Source organism: Rattus norvegicus, chromosome 4 (assembly GCF_036323735.1).
Source record: "Rattus norvegicus strain BN/NHsdMcwi chromosome 4, GRCr8, whole genome shotgun sequence".
Lineage (NCBI taxonomy): Eukaryota > Metazoa > Chordata > Mammalia > Rodentia > Muridae > Rattus > Rattus norvegicus.
The window spans coordinates 51,838,202-51,855,399 of NC_086022.1; the positions used below are offsets into that span (position 1 = coordinate 51,838,202).

Below are 17,198 nucleotides of genomic sequence, written 5' to 3' on the forward strand. Positions count from 1 at the left end.
TCAGGAGGCCACAGTTACAAATCGTCCTGCTGATCCCAAGAACATACAGAAACAAAATGCAAAGCAAACAAAGCAAGAGTGTGATGTGTTTTTAGAATACAAACAAGCTCTTGCTTCTGGAGTCTTCTTACCCCACACGTGTATAACTACCTAGAAATGGCGGTTTCCACAGCAGAGAGAGTCGAATTTTCCATATTTTTTACAAAAGCATACGAAGCAACCCTCACTTAACTTGGTTTAGTAATCATGGCATTTGATCAACTCTGCTTGATTCTATGCAACTATAAAATTAAAAAGAGCTGTCTGTCCACCCGCCTCGACTTCGGGAACCTCTGATAAACAACTCTAGGAAAACCCTGGGTTTTGCTTGTAAGAAAATGACGATTAGGGCTGGAGAGATAGCTCAGTGGTTAAGAGCACTGACTGCTCTTCCAGAGGTCCTGAGTTCAAATCCCAGCAACCACATGGTGGTTCACAACCATCTGTAATGAGTTCTGATGCCCTCTTCTGGTGCATCTGAAGACAGCTACAGTGTACTCATATATAGTAAATAAATAAATCTTAAAAAAAAAAAGAAAGAAAATGACGATTAAGAATAAGACTATCTTGAGATTGGAAAAACAGCCTGTCCTCTCCTGTAGCACAGTGTTAGCAGGCTTCCTCAGACTCCCCCCCTTTTGGTTGGGCTGGTGGGGTAAGGGGTTGTGGCTGGAGGCAGCATAAGAGAAAAAGGTTTTCACTTTCAGGTAGGCAAAGCCAACTTGGTATTCATGGCTCTACCCTTTAAAGATGCTTATTAATACCTGCATTAATACTGCGGCCATCTACCAAGGATTCTCAATGTAAATAACACACTACTTTATATTGCTTTGATGCCCTGGATTTATACTTCGACTAAAAAAAAAAATCAAAGCCAAACCACATTTTAGTAAATTCTTCATATATAATTCATACTTCACACCGGAGACAGTTCCACTTTAGAATTCTTTTTATTTTTATTTTTTAAACTTGGCAAGAAAAAGTCATTCTCTCCATTCTCAAAGCTATTCTTTGAGTATTTTATATGTACCATTAGGTGAAAATGTGCTTACCCCATAAAAAATAAATATTAATAATATCTGGCATAATTTCAATATGCCAAATGTACAAAAACTTATCTAATGCCGACTAGATGTACGAGTGGTGATTGGATGACTACATGAAACAAAAAGGCTAAACATGATTCAGTTTATTTCAGCCTGGTACTTAACTATCCGAAACATTACAGCTATGATGGCACCTGAGACCGGAAGATAACTTAAAGCCAGTTTAGACTAGGAAGCAAGACAGTCCACCCCCAACCCCAGGAAGTGGAGAGGAGAAAGATGAAAGTTGAAAGAGAATTAATGAATCATCCATCTTTTTCTTTAGCCATGATTGCATAAACAGGTTATAAAATAAATTATGAAATAAAAAATTATTTTCACTGGATTAAATAAATACCTTACCTGCTACCCTCATTTTTGCCTTCTTACTCTCTAGCACTTCTAGGAAAGAATGACCTAAAAAAAAAACAAAAGGAAAGGCAAACACAATGAGTTATAAAACAAATATTCCTCCTTAGGTTGAGGTTAATTTAGGATAAATATATGTGAAACCAGTTAAGTAAATACCATGTCATTTGTAAGTATTCTGTTGGTATCAAGGTTTAATTAAAAACAAAACAAAACAAAACAAAAAAAAAAACCTCTTTATCACTGGCCACTCCTTCCCCTAGGCCATTAAAAAGAAAATGAAAGATCTCTCCTTCCTTCTGGTTGTGTCCTTTGCTCCCTCAGATAAAGAAGCAAGGCCATGAGCCATTATATCTGTGCCCACAGAGGGTGATTATGACCCTCAGCGATCGCACATTCATTAGGAACTTACATTCAAACACTGGGGAGTACATCAGGTCAATAAGTTCTTTACCAAGTAACAGAAATCGTCTATAGAAGTGGAGTTCAGATAGACCAGTTCATGCCAGTACAGGATATAAAAGAGCCAAAGTTAACCTGTAAGCCCCACTTGCCCAAGGACGGATAATTCCTAGAATGCTGGGGGCTATGGTTTTTGGGAAATAACAAGCCACAAGTTTGTGTGCTAGACTGGAGGTGGGCGGGAGGTACCTAGGCAGGAAACACGTCAGGATGTCTGCTTGCCCCTGATTGGACCTAATAGGAAATATGGTGGACTTTAAAAGTTTTGCCTTTTTAAGCCTCTGCAAAATGTGGCCATTTTCTGGGAACCCTGGCATATACCTAGCCAGAGTCCATCCTCCTGGTCAGTATTTAATTAAAGCTTGCTTCAAATTTGGCTCAAAATTGTGGTAGTGGTCTTTTCTCCCTGGTGAGATTAACAAATTACTTATGTCGTTTTTTAATAACATAATTTGGATATCGCTGTTGTAAGCATTCACAGCGAACTCTGGATAGAAACTATTCTTTGATATTATTTCACCAACTGGCAACATAGGCTAGGAAAAAAAATGAAGAAAAGCCACGTGTTTGCTTTTCCTTCTTACCAAATTCAAAAATGCATGAAACTTTTACTTAAAATGGAACCATAAATAATATTTTGACACCAAGGCCACACCCACATTCAGCTAGACAACTACCTCCGGCAACATTTAGTAAAGGAACAGAACTCAAACTGTTTTGTGTAATGGATCCTATTAATCTGAGATACATTTTTTTCCTCTGATGTCTTGCACACACACTGTGCCACACAGGTTCACAAACACAATCATGTGCACACACTAGCACATACTCACATGGTGATTTAATAATTCACAGATAGTCCCCTTTGCCCCCAAATGACCTCTCCCTGGAGGGCACGGAAAAAAATATCCAGTTTTCCTATTCACTGGAAAAAGCAATGGGGTGGAAAGCCTGCATGGATCCCAACCCCCTATGACTTCAGCTGCCTCCCATTCTTCCGCAAAGCTAACCAGAAGCAAAAAAACACCAACACCTTTACAGAGCTATTCACCATTGGTATTTTTTCCTTTGTTATCTATGGAAACAAAGTCAATACTATCTAGCTATAAAGTCCTCAGGCACCAGCCAGAATTGTAAAGGAAAGAAGAGATACTGAGGTAATCACAAGGCTTCACATAAACGGGTGGGGGATAGGGGTGGGAATGGGGGGTGCAACTGGTCAAAAGGAAACTCCAACTGGTCATAAATTCTCTTGTGGTTTCCAGTGAAACTGAACTCTGTGTTCACAACACACACGTGGCCCTTCCTCCTGTCTTATATGCCAAAAAATTTCGCTCCTATCTGAATGTGACCTAGGAAAATTTCTTTGAAGATTCAATAAGCAGGTGGGTACCAGACACTGATATTCTGTTTCAGCATCCATTGCCTGCCAGGGAAGACCACACCTGCATAATTAGTCACCAGCCTCCTGCTTGCTCTACCCTACAATGGCAATTCCCCTACTAAACTCCTGACGGGTTACTCTGTGAATACAATTGTTTTCCATTAAAATATCTTAGGGAGGGCTGGAGAGATGGCTCAGTGATTAAGAGCACTGATTGCTCTTCCAGAGGTCCCGAGTTCAAATCCTAGCAACCACGTGGTGGCTCACAACCATCTGTAATGGGATCTGATGCCCCCTTCTGGTGTGTCTGAAGACAGCGAGAGTGTACATGTATATAGTAAATAAATCTTTAAAAAAAACTTAGGGAGTTAACATTTAGAAAAATTTCTCTATTAAAATCTCATCAAAATGCCTCGGTCATTAACACATCTTTAATTAATTTCCTGAATTAACTTTCTTGCATCTTTAATGACGCAAAAGTGTAAATCCGAAGACCGGGAGTACTGAAATAGATTTAAGAGCAAAGTCTGGCGAGTGTTTATGATGCGCTAATTCCAAACCATGCCTGGCTGTTGAAGATATAACATCTGAGGGAGTGGAAGAAACAGCTCAGGAAGACTTCAGGCAATCAAGAAGAGTTAAGTCCAAAGACAATAAACACAACAGTAAAGGAATAAAAAGGCCTCAGCTAAAGATTCAGAATACTAATCTCCAGACAGCAGGTCAACGTATATAAATTTTCTATATGCTCAGTGAAAGGCAGAGATACAAAAATTTGAACTAGTTTCCAAAACCAGAATATTAGTAATAAAGAGAATATTCTTAGAATAGATAAAAATGCAAATATTCTCCAGCACTTGGAAAGTGGAAGCAGGCAGATCTCTGAGTTTGAGACCAGCCTAGTCTACAAAGAAAGTTTCAAGACAGCCAAGGCTATGCAGAGAAAGACTGTCTTTCAAAACAAACAATAATATAAATATTAAAATATTTAAGACAGGATACTTAAGGTATTCACTGCTCCAAAAGTGAAGGGATAGACCAAAATAACTTTAAGCATTTTAGATAGATAAGAATGCTAAATGATGGGCTGGAGAAATGGCTCAGAGGTTAAGAGCACTGACTGGTCTTCCAGAGGTCCTGGGTTCAATTCCCAGCAACCACATGGTGGCTCACAACCATCAGTAATGGGATCTGATGCCCTCTTCTGGTGCGTCTGAAGACAGCTACAGTGTATTCATATATATAAAATAAATACATAATTATCTTTTAAAAAAGAATGCTAAATGAAAGGTTCGAATGTCACCTGAAAATATAAGGAGAAAGGTCACACTGCCCCCTGCGTGAAAGAACACTGACCAGAAGGAAGTGTATGCATACTCAGGGTCTGGGAGTAAAGAAGAGAGCTTTAGTCAGGGTCTTGGGAACCAAGTCCAGTTTTCCGGATGCTTTAACTTAACTGGATGTTTTAGCCCAACTACCTAGATTGGTCCAATTTAATACAATTTTGTTACTCAAAATTGGGCCATTATATAAGGAGGACCTGTCTAGAATTCATTAAAGACCAACAGTAACAAAAGCACGGGTCACAGGTCCAACCACACTCCCATTCCTTTATCACAACACTGTTCTGTATCAAAGAAACAAGCCATAAAAACAATTACTGTCTGGCTTGGCAGTCCTCCCACCATCAGGCTAGTCTATAGTCCTAGGTATAATGAGGGACTTACAGGCGAGGGCAAGGGGGTTCCTGAGAAGAGCAGGAAGGACTCTCACAAAGCCTGCTCCATTTCTTCCCCTGCACACCGATGTACTCAAGACCTTGTTGACGAAACGCCATGTCAGTCAATTTGGCTCTTGCAAATTGCTCTGGGAATTGCTAATCTCGGCTGCAAGCTAACTGCTCCAGAGATCTGACAGTTCGTCACACTGACTTAAGTTTGAGTGTTAGAAATCCCACTACCACCTCAAGACAAATATGAAAGAAAATATGCATACAAGTACATACCATAGCATAGAAATAAAAAGATGTAATCCAGACAAAAGAAAATATGATTGATTCTATTTCACAAAATAGAGAACCACCATTCGCTTTAACCCAACTTTAATTCAGTGCTGGCCAAAGAGCAATCTTCACCAAACCAATTAAATTCAGACGATTCCAATATTCAAATGGGCCGGGGCCTTTCTTTTGATAATTTAATTTTGATTTTATGTGTACGGAGGCTCAATAGGTGTGTCTGGGCATTTTGTGCATGCAGGGGCCCACCGAGTTCAGAAGAGGGCATCAGATCCCCTGGAACTGGGGTGACAGAAACTGTGGGTTTGCACCCAGTTGCTCTATAAGAATAAGTGCTCTTAACCCCAGAGCTATCTTTCCAGCCCCCAAGGGAGCTGCCACTTTGCAAGAGACCACATAGAAACAGGTCAAACTACAAAACAATAGACCTAGTTAAGCCCAGTCTGTAAGGGTGAAGTCCACCTGTCATACTGACAGGGCCACACTCTGCCTCTAAGTCAACGCCATTCTGGGTGTGCACGAAGGGACCTTCTTGGATGATTGGCACCTGAATCTAGACTGAGGGAGGTGAAGTGCCTTCCTCCAGTGGGTTTCCAATCCAGACCTGACAACAAGGGTTCCTGAGGTAGTTTGGTTTGCCAAATTTATCTCTTCAGACATAAGAATTTCCATCCATAGTTCCTGGCCTTAAACTCCTTCCCACAAGGCAGGATGTAAGAATTATCTAATGACCTGTTATTCTAGACTCTAATTTCTCTTTTGCCCTGCAAGAGATAGAAACCTAACCTAAGTTTGCTGTGTTGATGCTCGCTAGCCACGAATGACCTTTGGTGCAGTTTTATCTGACAGGTCACAAGACTCTCCTCAGTCCTGAGGCCTGCTGAAGAGGCAAGAAGAATTGCTGGGGTTCCCCATTCAGTCCGCTAGCATTAGTTCATTTCCTTTCTGTCCCACCACATTTCAACACAGCTGCCCATGCTTCAGTCAGGCCTATGGAATGAAGTCTCACGAAACCTCACAGGACAGACAGAGCCCAGAAGGCTTCCACAGGGTAGAATGCTACGGTTTCTGAGGAGTGGTACACCTAGAGAGTGCAGAGAAACTCTGTCCGCCTTCCCAAACCACAACCTCTGAGTCTGCTCAGCAGTGTCATTTCTAATAGCCTGAATGCAGGAAATGTAAAGTATAAACCACTCGAATTACTTGAGCCTCAGGAAGGAGTTGTGGGGGCCCCACGTCATAAGTGGCCCAGGTCCAGCAGACCCATATGTAAAAAAAAAAAAACAGCAGGCCAGATTTGTAATTGGCATCTAAACAGGGAGAGGTCTAGAGACTGGGCCTTCAACCCACAGACACTATCTCAAAATACATCAGAGGACACCCACCTGGGATCTGATGCAAAGTCCTTTCTGTGTTCTGCTTGGGAAAAATTCCTGTCACCCTTTAAGGACACATCTTTTGCATTTATCTTGGTGTCTGAGTAGAGGAGGAAATACTGGTTTTTCTAATAGGGAGACTCTGCTCTCTGCCTGGCTGGGAAAATGCTATACTGCACAGGCACACTGTACCATCAGGTCTGCTGGATAGATAACATGCCAACTGCAAAGCCTGGATCTCTCAGTCTCTGGAACTGTGAGCCCATTTGTTTTTCCCCAATAAATTGCAATATATATAATAAATCACATAGCAACAGAAATGTATACAGCTTATTACACAGATATGTAGACATATCTATCTGTATACGCTCACACACACACACACACACACACACACACACACACACACACATATGCATATGTACGTATCTATCACCTATACATCATTTTTTTTTTCAGGGCCTGATTAAGGCATCGCCAAGATTAGATGGGAAAATAAATTTTCATGCTCTGAGCATTTAACGTGCATGAGGAAATGGGTTAATACTGAGAGCAAAAGAAGTTACATTTATAAGCGTCACTAGGGTAAGCTACTCCGCTAAATCTACTGTTAGAAACAAGATTCAAACAGCAGCTGCAGTGGTGCACACCTTTAGGCCCAGCACCGGGAAGGCAGATCTCTGTGAGTTCAAGGCCAGCCTGGTCTACATAGTGAGTACCAGGACAGCTAAATAGGGAGATCATGTCTCAAAAGAAGAAAGAAAAAAGTTGCAATACCATACAGCTCTCCACATATGACTATTGCCAGGCAAAAGCATAGATATTTTCTGTAAAAGCTGCTCTGGCATCAAGTCCCACAATTTCTACCCCAGCTGTACAGCGTAGCTGGATGGAACAAAGATGGAGTCTGTTGTTCTTATTGAGATAGGGTCTTAACATATAGCCCAGGCTGGCCTAAAACTCACTAAGTAGACCAGTCTGGCCTGCTCTGCTTTCCAAGTGTCTCCCAAGTGCACCAACAACAGGTCTAGCTCAACTGTGTTTTAATAAAGTTTTATTTATCTGGACAACAAGAATTTGAGTTTCATACCATCTTCACATTTCACGAATTCAAATTTTATTTCTCAACCTGCTCTGAAAAACAACTCATTTGGGCCTTAAAGACTACACGGGCTTACATATACGGTTAGCTGGGCCTCAAAAGCTGGGCATTTGTTTAATTAGAAAAAAAATAAAATAAAATAGAAGACTGGGAAACTTCCCTAATGACACCTTAGTAGTGGAACATTTTTGCTCGGGTATTTGGAGAATACCGACGGCTCCTACGGAAAGAGTGTTGACCAACACTCCCAGGGCGTACCCTCCCTGGAAGGCAACCAATCCTTCATGAGAAGCAGAGGAATCTTATTCAAATGGAAACACCTTTACCTTCCTATAGCTGGAGCCGCTCGCTCACAGTAAAGGTGGGAGTGAGTCTGGACTGCTTCCAAACCCGTAGCCGAAGACAGAAAGACACAGACAGAAATGATCACTAAGCTCTGCTTCACCGAGAAGATCATGGTCACGGTAAGAAGGTAATAGGGCTCTCCTTATGTGGCTGCTGATATGGGATCATTGCTGTGGCCGGCTTTAAGAAAGAGCAGGTAACTGTGTATCTGATGCTTGGCCAACTTGTATAACCTTCAACACATTTCCTAGGCTGGGGAGACGGACTGATAGATAAAGGACTTGGTACACAAGCATGAGGATGCAACCCATGGAAAGCCAGATGGATCTTTACAGACCACACAAACTTTTGAAACAGACAGACAAAGGCAGGTAAAAAAGACTGTATCCATTAGAAAGAAATATTAAATTTAAAATTCCAGTATGAGGACTGGGGCTCATGAACCATCAGCAGAGTGCCTGCCTACCAGACATGTGGGTTTGATCTCCAAGCACCATAAAAAACAAGATGTCACGATATATACCTGCAATCCCGGCTTTTGGGAAGTAGAGATAGAATGGTGGTTTCAATAAGAATGGCCCCCACAGGCTCATGGACCTGAATGTCTAGTCATCAGGCAATGGCACTATTTGAGAAGGATTAGAAGGCCTCATTGGAGGTAATGTCACCGAGGGCAGGCTTTGAGATTTCAGAAGCCCATGCTAGGCCCTCTTTCTCAGTCTACAGATCAGGATGTAGCCTTGGCTACTGCTCCAGTGCCATGTGTGCTACCAAGCTCCCCGCCACGATGACAGCAGACTAGACCTCTGAAACTGTAAGCCAGCCCCCGATTAAATACTGATACAAGAGTTGCCTTGGTCATGGTGTCTCTTCACAGCAAAGCACAGCAACTAAGACAGAGGAAAAGATCAAAATTTCAAGATTATCCTTCAGTAGGAAACGAGTAGGGGCCCAGCCTGGGCTACATGAAACCCTGACCAAAACAAAGACAGGAAACGGCAGAAGAAGGACAGGGCTTTAGCTGAGTGGTACATCAGAAGCCTGTGTTGGCTCCTTGCATTGCGAAACAAGAGCAAACAGTATCTCAGTAGGCAGCATAGGCTGTTATTGCTGGGTCACTGTGAATTTAATGGGTGAATTTTAGCATCGAGTGATGTTAAAGATTTTAACACTGAATGCTTACTAGAAACACTAACTTGAAAAAGGATTTAATATTGGCAGGACACTTTGGTACTGAACAGTAGACGATGCAGATTTTTTTTTTTTAAATATAATCTATACAAAGTGAGAGGAGCAAGCAACTGAAGGGGGGAGAGAGACAGACAGAGACAGAGAGAGAGAGAGAGAAGGGCAGAGAGACAGAGAGAGACAGAAAGACAGAGAGAGAGACAGAGGGAAAGAGAGAGAGTTAGTTCAAAAATTAAGTATGATGCATACATCTCCTAGCACTTTAAAGGTAAAAAGGAAGGGACACGGAGTCCAAAGTCATCCTTGCCCACACAAGGACAGACAGGGCTACATGAGACTCTTCCAAAACACAAAGACAAAACCCTACAGAAGGAATATGAAGGTATTAAAAGGTAAAAAAAAAAAATAAAAACTTAATGGTTACCTAACAATTAAGAAGTTCAAAAAAAAAAACTAATCTTGTATTTTGATTTTTGATTGGAAGGAACAAGGAAAAAAATTAAGCACATCATCATCATCATCAACAACAACAACAACATTTCACTCCCACAAAGTTATACTCCAAACGGGAGAATACAAAGCCACAGACTGAAAACTTGAAACAATGAGTCAGTAGAACAACTCTTTTAGACTATTGTCCTATTGAAAAATCTTGGGAAGTGGGGATACAGATGACCTCCTCCTTCCCGGCTGCTTTGTTTTGTTTGTCTGAGACAGAATTTCAGCTGCTAGCTCCTGCCGCCTCAGTTTCCTGTCTCCAGAATACTGGGATTACTAGCAGGTGCCACCATGCCATCTCTGAAGTTTTCAGTTATCTGAATAAAGGTCTTATGGCTTTTCTTTTGTCTTCAGTAGCACAAGATGCAAACTGAGTTAAAGGAGGATTAACATCTAAATGTGGGCAAGTGCAAACACTCAAGTCCAGGACAGTCCTTACTTTCCCCCTAGACTGTTACCCAAGGAAAGGTAGGAAGGAAATGAGGCAAAACAGGGCACTGGTGAGACTTGTGTCCTCAGAAGTCTGCCATTAACTGCCCTTCTACCTTACTTCGAAATCCCTCTTCCTTGCTGGCAACCAGGAAGAATTCCGAAACCTGTTATCTGATCTACAGCAGCCGGAATAAAGCTCCCTTCTCCTACACTGGGAAACGAAGCTCTGATACCCTCTGTCTCTATTTCAACACAGGTTAGGGAAGGTGTCCACCTAGGCCAAGCCTGACAGACATTCTGAGAGCAGTTGTTGCAACGGACAGCTCAGTCTTGGCAGCTTCCTAGCAGAACCCTGGAGACTGTAGAAAGCAGAGACACCTAGAGTTCTTTCTTTCCTCTCCCTGCACGTGAGCTAGCCGATTACTGAAATATGCCAGTTGATCTCTATGCACTTGACAATGTGTCCCAACAAAACACTTAAGGGATTAAAAAAAGAGAATAGCCTTGTGTTCGGCCTTCAACCTAATAATACAGCTAAGCAAGTTTTTCCATCTGTAAAGGAAGCTCATACACAGGCTGGGCTACCCTCCGCTGACCTCTCAGTACTAGAGAAAAATGGATTCTAACCTAGGGACACTCCATCGGGGTCCCACAAACCATCTGAGCGTCTTACTTTTTGAACGGACAGCCAGAGTTCAGGTCTCTTTTGACAGATTGCTGTTAACCTTATTAGCGCTACATCTAAAAGCCATTCAACCCAGGAGAGCATGTCGTGTGAGCAGGCATAGATGAGTCAGTCATTGGGAGTAAGCGTGGGCTGCTAACCAGCTAACTAAAAAGGACTGATCGAAAGCTATGGGTCAGATGGAACTACCACACCTACGCGAACACTGCATGAAGAAAACACTTTGGTGAACTACAAGGCTTTCTAGTAAGCCGCTAATGCATACATTAACAGAAACGGGTAGCCAGACTAGACTGCAGGACACCTGAGGACATCTCTGACGCACACTTTAAAGCTCAGCCACAGTACAATCGTCGTTACAAAACAGCTGTCAGACAAGGCCACCTTTCATAAACTCTTACAAAGAGTTTACATGGTTGAACATCTGAAGAGATATTAAATAGAATTATTCTCTGTGTGTGTGTGTGTGTGTGTGTGTGTGTGTGTGTCTGTGTGTCTGTGTGCATATATTGTATAGGACGGTGTGCACGCATGTGTGTATGAAAACAGACATCATGGTCAGGTGTCTTCAGTTACTCCCAAGTGGTCTCTCATCGAAACTGAAGATTATTCATTAGGCTAAACTGACCAAGCAGGGAGCCTCAGAGATCTTCTGGCAAGCAGACTGAGTGATCTCCCAGCCATATACATATATCACGTTTTAACCCTCACAATAATGCACAATAACTTTGCAAGAGAAGCCCTAAGACACCTAAAAAGGTGTATTATTAATTTTAAGAAACACACTGCTATTCCCATTAACAGTTGAAATAGAGGAGCTTCCAAACATATGTTTGTTTTCTTGCTTTTAAGTTTTGGCTTTAAGTAAAACACATCTTATCAAGTTCTTTGAAGGCCTCAATAAAGTGTTACCCCCAGCAGGGAGGTCAGAATCACTAGTGCACCTTTTAACAAGCAAGTGTGTCTGCTACTGCGGACCTGCAGGATCAGACTCCTCAGAGGAGGCATTAAAACCCTGCACGTTTAACAAGCTCTTTGGGGTGATTCTCTCAGGCTTAGAGCTGAGAGCTTCAGGATGACAGCACACAGACCCACACAGAAAAAGAAGTGGGGAGAAAAAAAAATCAAAAAGAAAGCCAAGGCAGATCTAACACAAAATCAAATCCCCAAGTCCAATTCCTGTGATAGGACTTTTCATTTTCTGAATGGAACTGAGACTGGCGGTTCCAGGGCCAGGTCTGCCAGGAGGAAGAGGGAGAGGCAGGCTGGAAATCTGGAGACTGGAGTGAGAAAAAAGAAGAAACAATTCCTGTTTGCAGGGCTCAGAACATACTCTAGCTCGAACTGTTCCCATGTTTTCTTACAGATCTTCTCTTCCGCAAAGCAGCATTTTGTTTAAACATCCAATAGCCACTTGAAAAACAGAAATGGTCGTTAGATTTCTGGAACCCAGCGCAGAGACCTACAAAATAGCATTTAGTTTTGCTTGCTCCATTAGAATTCCTCAGCTGTTCAAATACCTTAATCCCACCCTATCCTATTAGGGGGAAGACGGGCAGACAGACAAATATTACCAAGCACAGTGACAAAGGGCTCAGAAGGTAAGTGCACTGATAAGCCTGACGTCCTGACTTCAAATCCCAGAAAGAAAACCAAACTCCTACCAGTGGTCCCTGAAATCCACACAGGCACCATAGCATGGGTATTAGCCCCACCCCCTACATGTGAAAAGGAATATAAAAACAAACAAACTTCTTTTAAAAAGAAAACAAAAAAGATAGAAAAATAAGTGTTAACTATGGGAGTCAAAAAACAGGGCACTCACTCTGTTGGGGTTTGGTAATGGAAGGGAGGACATTTCCACCACAGTGTGGTGGAATGTTCATTTCCCATGTATCTACCTCACATCACACTTGATAAGGATTTACAGCTTCCTAATCTCATGTTTCAGGAGTCCCCAGCGCTTCATTCAGACCTAGGTCAAGTGTAAAACTGAAGTACACCAAGGTTCACGGACCTCGGCAGCCAAAGAACCCCTGAGGAAAAAGTACTTGAACAGACTGGTTCTGTCTGCCCAAATAGTAAGGGGGCGGGGGTCAGCAGCCAGGGGCACAGAAAAGAAAGAAGCCACTGAGGTATAATTTTATCAGCTAAAACAATTTTACAAGTTCCTATTTTGATCCCATCCAATGCCCTTAAAACCTTCCACGCCCACTAATTGCAGGTAACGCAAGGGGCCATTAGTTGACACAGCTGATCCCTCGGAACTGCCTTAACAAGCCGGAAGGAGCTGTGATGAAAAGCCCCAGGAACTCATTGCTCAGGATGCTTGCGCAGCCTTCGAAATATCCCACAAGATGCTCAAGTCTTACCAAGGGAGGGACCAAAAAGGATATTGTGTCTGCCTCTCTGGTCCACATAATTCCATCACTCTGTGTCTTCCCGTCTCCACAACCATGGGGACACAGAATGTCACCGACTAGAGGAATTGCATCTTGCCCTTTTATGTTATTATTTCTTCCTACAAGGAAGAATTTTTTTTTCATTTTTTTCTATTTTTTTTCCCAGCTGTGTTCACAGCTGTAGTATGCACGATGTTCTTGTACCTAAGATGTGAGTCGCGACCGATGGACGATTCGAGTTTGACGAGTCTAACTGTAACTTGCCGGAAGTCATCAGCTGGTTGCTTTAATAAGTAGAGTACATGTTTTAGGAATTTATGAAACAGACCTAATCGCTTACATAGAACTAAAAACAAAATCTAGTAAACTGTCGGAAAATTACTGGATGAACAACCTCCAGAAACACGGTGAAGGACAGTGGGACAGGAGAAACTATCTTACCTTTTCTGCCACTTTTCTGGTTAGTGGCATCAGGGAAGTTAGTAACTTTATTTTTCATTCATAGAGATTTCTCTGTGCTCCCCTAAGGCATTGTATTAGACGCAATGTTTCCAAACCCTTGGGAAATTTAAGTCTATCACTGGTCCTTCCAGGAAAATACAGGCCACGGATCCGCCATTACCATCCAACTTAACTTAAAATCTCAGGAAATGTGTGTTCTAATCTGTAAAATCTGAGCGGGGAGTTGTGAGAACTAAATATGCGCTTGGAAATACCAGGTAACTCTATCTAAGATGGTAAAGATGCAAATTAGGGACTTTGTAAGCATCTATTTCTGCCCACAAAGAAACAAGGCAAAAGTTCTATCAGGTAGTAGTTCTATATTATAGGAATAGATTATGTAAATTGAAGCGGATGACTTCCCTCAAGTCACATCTAGTCAAATCTGTCACTCATTAAGAGCACTGACCATCATGCATACTACAGCTGTGAACACAGCAGAGAAAAATCAAAGTAAAATGAACAGCGCTCATCGAAGACACAGAACACCTTATGTGTTCACTTGCAAAAGGAGACAGCAGCTCCAGTTGGGCAAACTTTACAAGTGAGTCCAGGCACAGAGTTCGAATCCAGGATGCCCGTCCATCTCATCCAGTTCTCTGGGAACGCTCAACCTGCAGGATTCCGACCACGAGGGGCAAACACCGGCTTCCAGGTGCAGCCCGAGCCCGGTGGCGGCCGCGACCCAACGCTGGGTGCAGACGCCGCTGAGCGGGCCGCGATGCTCCGAACGGCCCGGCCCCGCTGCAGCGGAGACCCACCCACATCGGGCTGCCAAGGCAGCGGGCACGGTGCTCCGCTCCTGCCTCCAGGCGCCCAGCCGCGCCCAGCCCCGTTGCCAGCCCGAGCCTCACCTGCCTGCGGTCGCGCCGCCGTCAGTTCTGACGGAGGCCGACGGGAGGTGCCGCCGCCGCCGCCGCCTCCCGAGCGCGCCGATCGCGCCTCGGCTTCCTCCGGCTTCTCCGGTTTCGCCTCCCGCCCGCCCGCGCCGAGGAGGAAGCCAGCTCGCCCCAGGCCTCCTCCCACGCTTCCCGCCGCGGCCAATGGGCCCGGCAGCCGCGGAGCCGCGCCCGCCCCCTGGCGGTGGAGGACCGAGCCGACGCTGGGGTACCGGGAGGAAGGGCCACAGCCGCCAAGATCCCCGGTCGCGTCTAGGACTCAATCTGGACTTGCCACGTGGGAGCTGCCGCATCCGCGGCCAGGAGCTGAGTGGCACTCTGGGAGGAGGGAAAATGTGTCAGCGCCTCCGCCTTTCAGTCACACGCACACAGAATCCCAACCTTTCAGGCGGCAATTTGAAATAACCAGTCCCATTCTAGAGTTCTAGGACCGTAGGGAATCTTCACTCCTGCAAACATAAAAATCCTTCAGGCGGGGGAGTCATAACGAATTCTGCAATCCTGAATAATCTATCCTAGGGGAAGAGTATTGTTTGCATGCTGTACGCCAATTTCTTCTTTCAAATTATTAGCGGTATGATAAATATTTTTTTCATCTGTTAGGAACCGTATCTTTTCTCAAAATTTTACAGGTAACTGGGAAATTAGCACAAATTTTACTACACACAATCTAAGAATACGGTATTTCTAGTTTCAAATCCATATCCGAATAATTAGCAACCGTTAACTTATTTCTTTGGAAATTGGGATAATTTATGATTGCAAAAATTAAATTGCTATGAAGTAATAGGAATTGATTACAGCGATTACCTTATCAAATTTCAACTTTCCCCCCAAAACATAAAACACACAACCTAAAAAAGAACTATGAATCCTAGTGCTTATGGCCTAGGAAAAGAAAAGGAACAGGAAACAGTTGAATTAAATTCCAAAGGGTTATCTAGGCCTCTGTCAGTTACCTAGTTGCTGTAAAGGAACACTATGACCAAGGAAACTCATATATGTATAAGGGGGACTTTCTTACAGCATCAGAGGATTAGTACATGATCATCAAGGTGAGAAGCAGACAGGAATGTTGCTGGAACAGTAGCTAAGAGCTTTAAGTCATAATCCACGGGCTTCAGACAGAGAATAGACATTGCTGGACCTGGTGTGGACTTTTGAAACCTCAAAGCCCACCTCTAGTGACCCGCCTCCTTCAGCAAGGCCACACCTCCTAATCCTTCTTAAACAGTTTCACTAACGGAACTCAGCATTCAAATATATAAACCCATGGAGGAGAGGGGCATTTGGTTTTTACAGTATTGAAAAGACATAACACTTAATGTACACATGCCTCTCCTCTGGTTCCTGTATCCCACTAAAAGAATTTATGAAACCCCTTACATGGGAAAGTAAGTTCCTGTTTGGGAATGAGCTTTTTTTCTCTGTAACTTAACAGACTAGGAAGGAAACTATGTTTATCACAGTCTGATAAAATCACCCGTGGAAGCAATGCTTGTTCCTAAAGTCTGTTTGATTTCCTATGTCCCACACACATTAAGATAAGGCTCAGAACCCTTTCTTTGGTCAACGATAAAACTAATAAATGACTTACAACCAACATCGTTTTTACTTTGATTCATTGAACAGACTAGAGCCAAAACCATTCCTAAAACATGTGCTGCACAGTGTGTGAGAATCTGTGTATGTGTATATGTTTTCTGTTATAATGTAGACTACATATATTTTTACTCAGTACGTGTTGTGATTTCTTTTTTAAGTCAATGAGTCACTTCTTCAGAATGATTGTGACTTAGCCTGTTCTGTGGAAGAGTTGGGCTACCTTCCTGGGTTCTATTTGTCTACTGTAGGTAGGCAGGAGTACTCTGGATTTGTGATCGAAGGTAAGGAGAATGCAGGGAACTTTACAGGTCCGGGAGGTGCTAACCAACCTGATATTATTGTGTGTTTTAACGATAGGTGATGATCACATGTTCTAAAGCTAATGTTGCTTGTGTACTTACTATGTGCCGCCACATGTCTAAGATTGTTATATCTGCTTATTCCTGTAATCCTATAAATACACAGGAGGAATGGAAGGGGGGAAAAGGAAACTATGCCCAGAGTCAAAGTACTAGGACCTCACAGAGCCAAGCTTCAACCCATGTGAATAACTTCATAGTCCTTCTCTTTTGCTTGCTTAAGAATATATATTCATTGTTCAGGCTTGGTGGCTCATACCTTTAATCCCAGCACGTGGGAGGTGGAGAGAGGTGGGTTTCTGTGAGTTCAAGGCCAGCCTGGTTTACATAGTGAGCTCTAGGACAACCAGGACTACATAGAGAGACTGTCTCAAAAATATGAAGGAAGAAGAAGAGGCGATGGAAGAGAAGATCCATCCTCTGTTCAATGTGTGTGGGGTTTGAAATGAA

General features: G+C 43.0%; 1 protein-coding gene across 1 annotated transcript in view; it reads right to left on the bottom strand.

Annotated features, from left to right (window-relative positions):
- The window catches only part of Fam3c (FAM3 metabolism regulating signaling molecule C), a 47,345-nt gene extending 32,516 nt beyond the window's left edge, over positions 1-14,829 (bottom strand). The window contains exons 1-2 of the mRNA NM_198771.2: positions 14,740-14,829; positions 1,488-1,541 (exon numbers count right to left, since the gene is read on the bottom strand). Of these exons, the coding sequence (NP_942066.1) occupies positions 1,488-1,500 (13 nt within the window). The 5' untranslated portion in view covers positions 1,501-1,541; positions 14,740-14,829. The remainder of the gene's footprint in view (positions 1-1,487; positions 1,542-14,739) is intronic.
- Between the last annotated feature and the right edge of the window lie 2,369 nt (positions 14,830-17,198).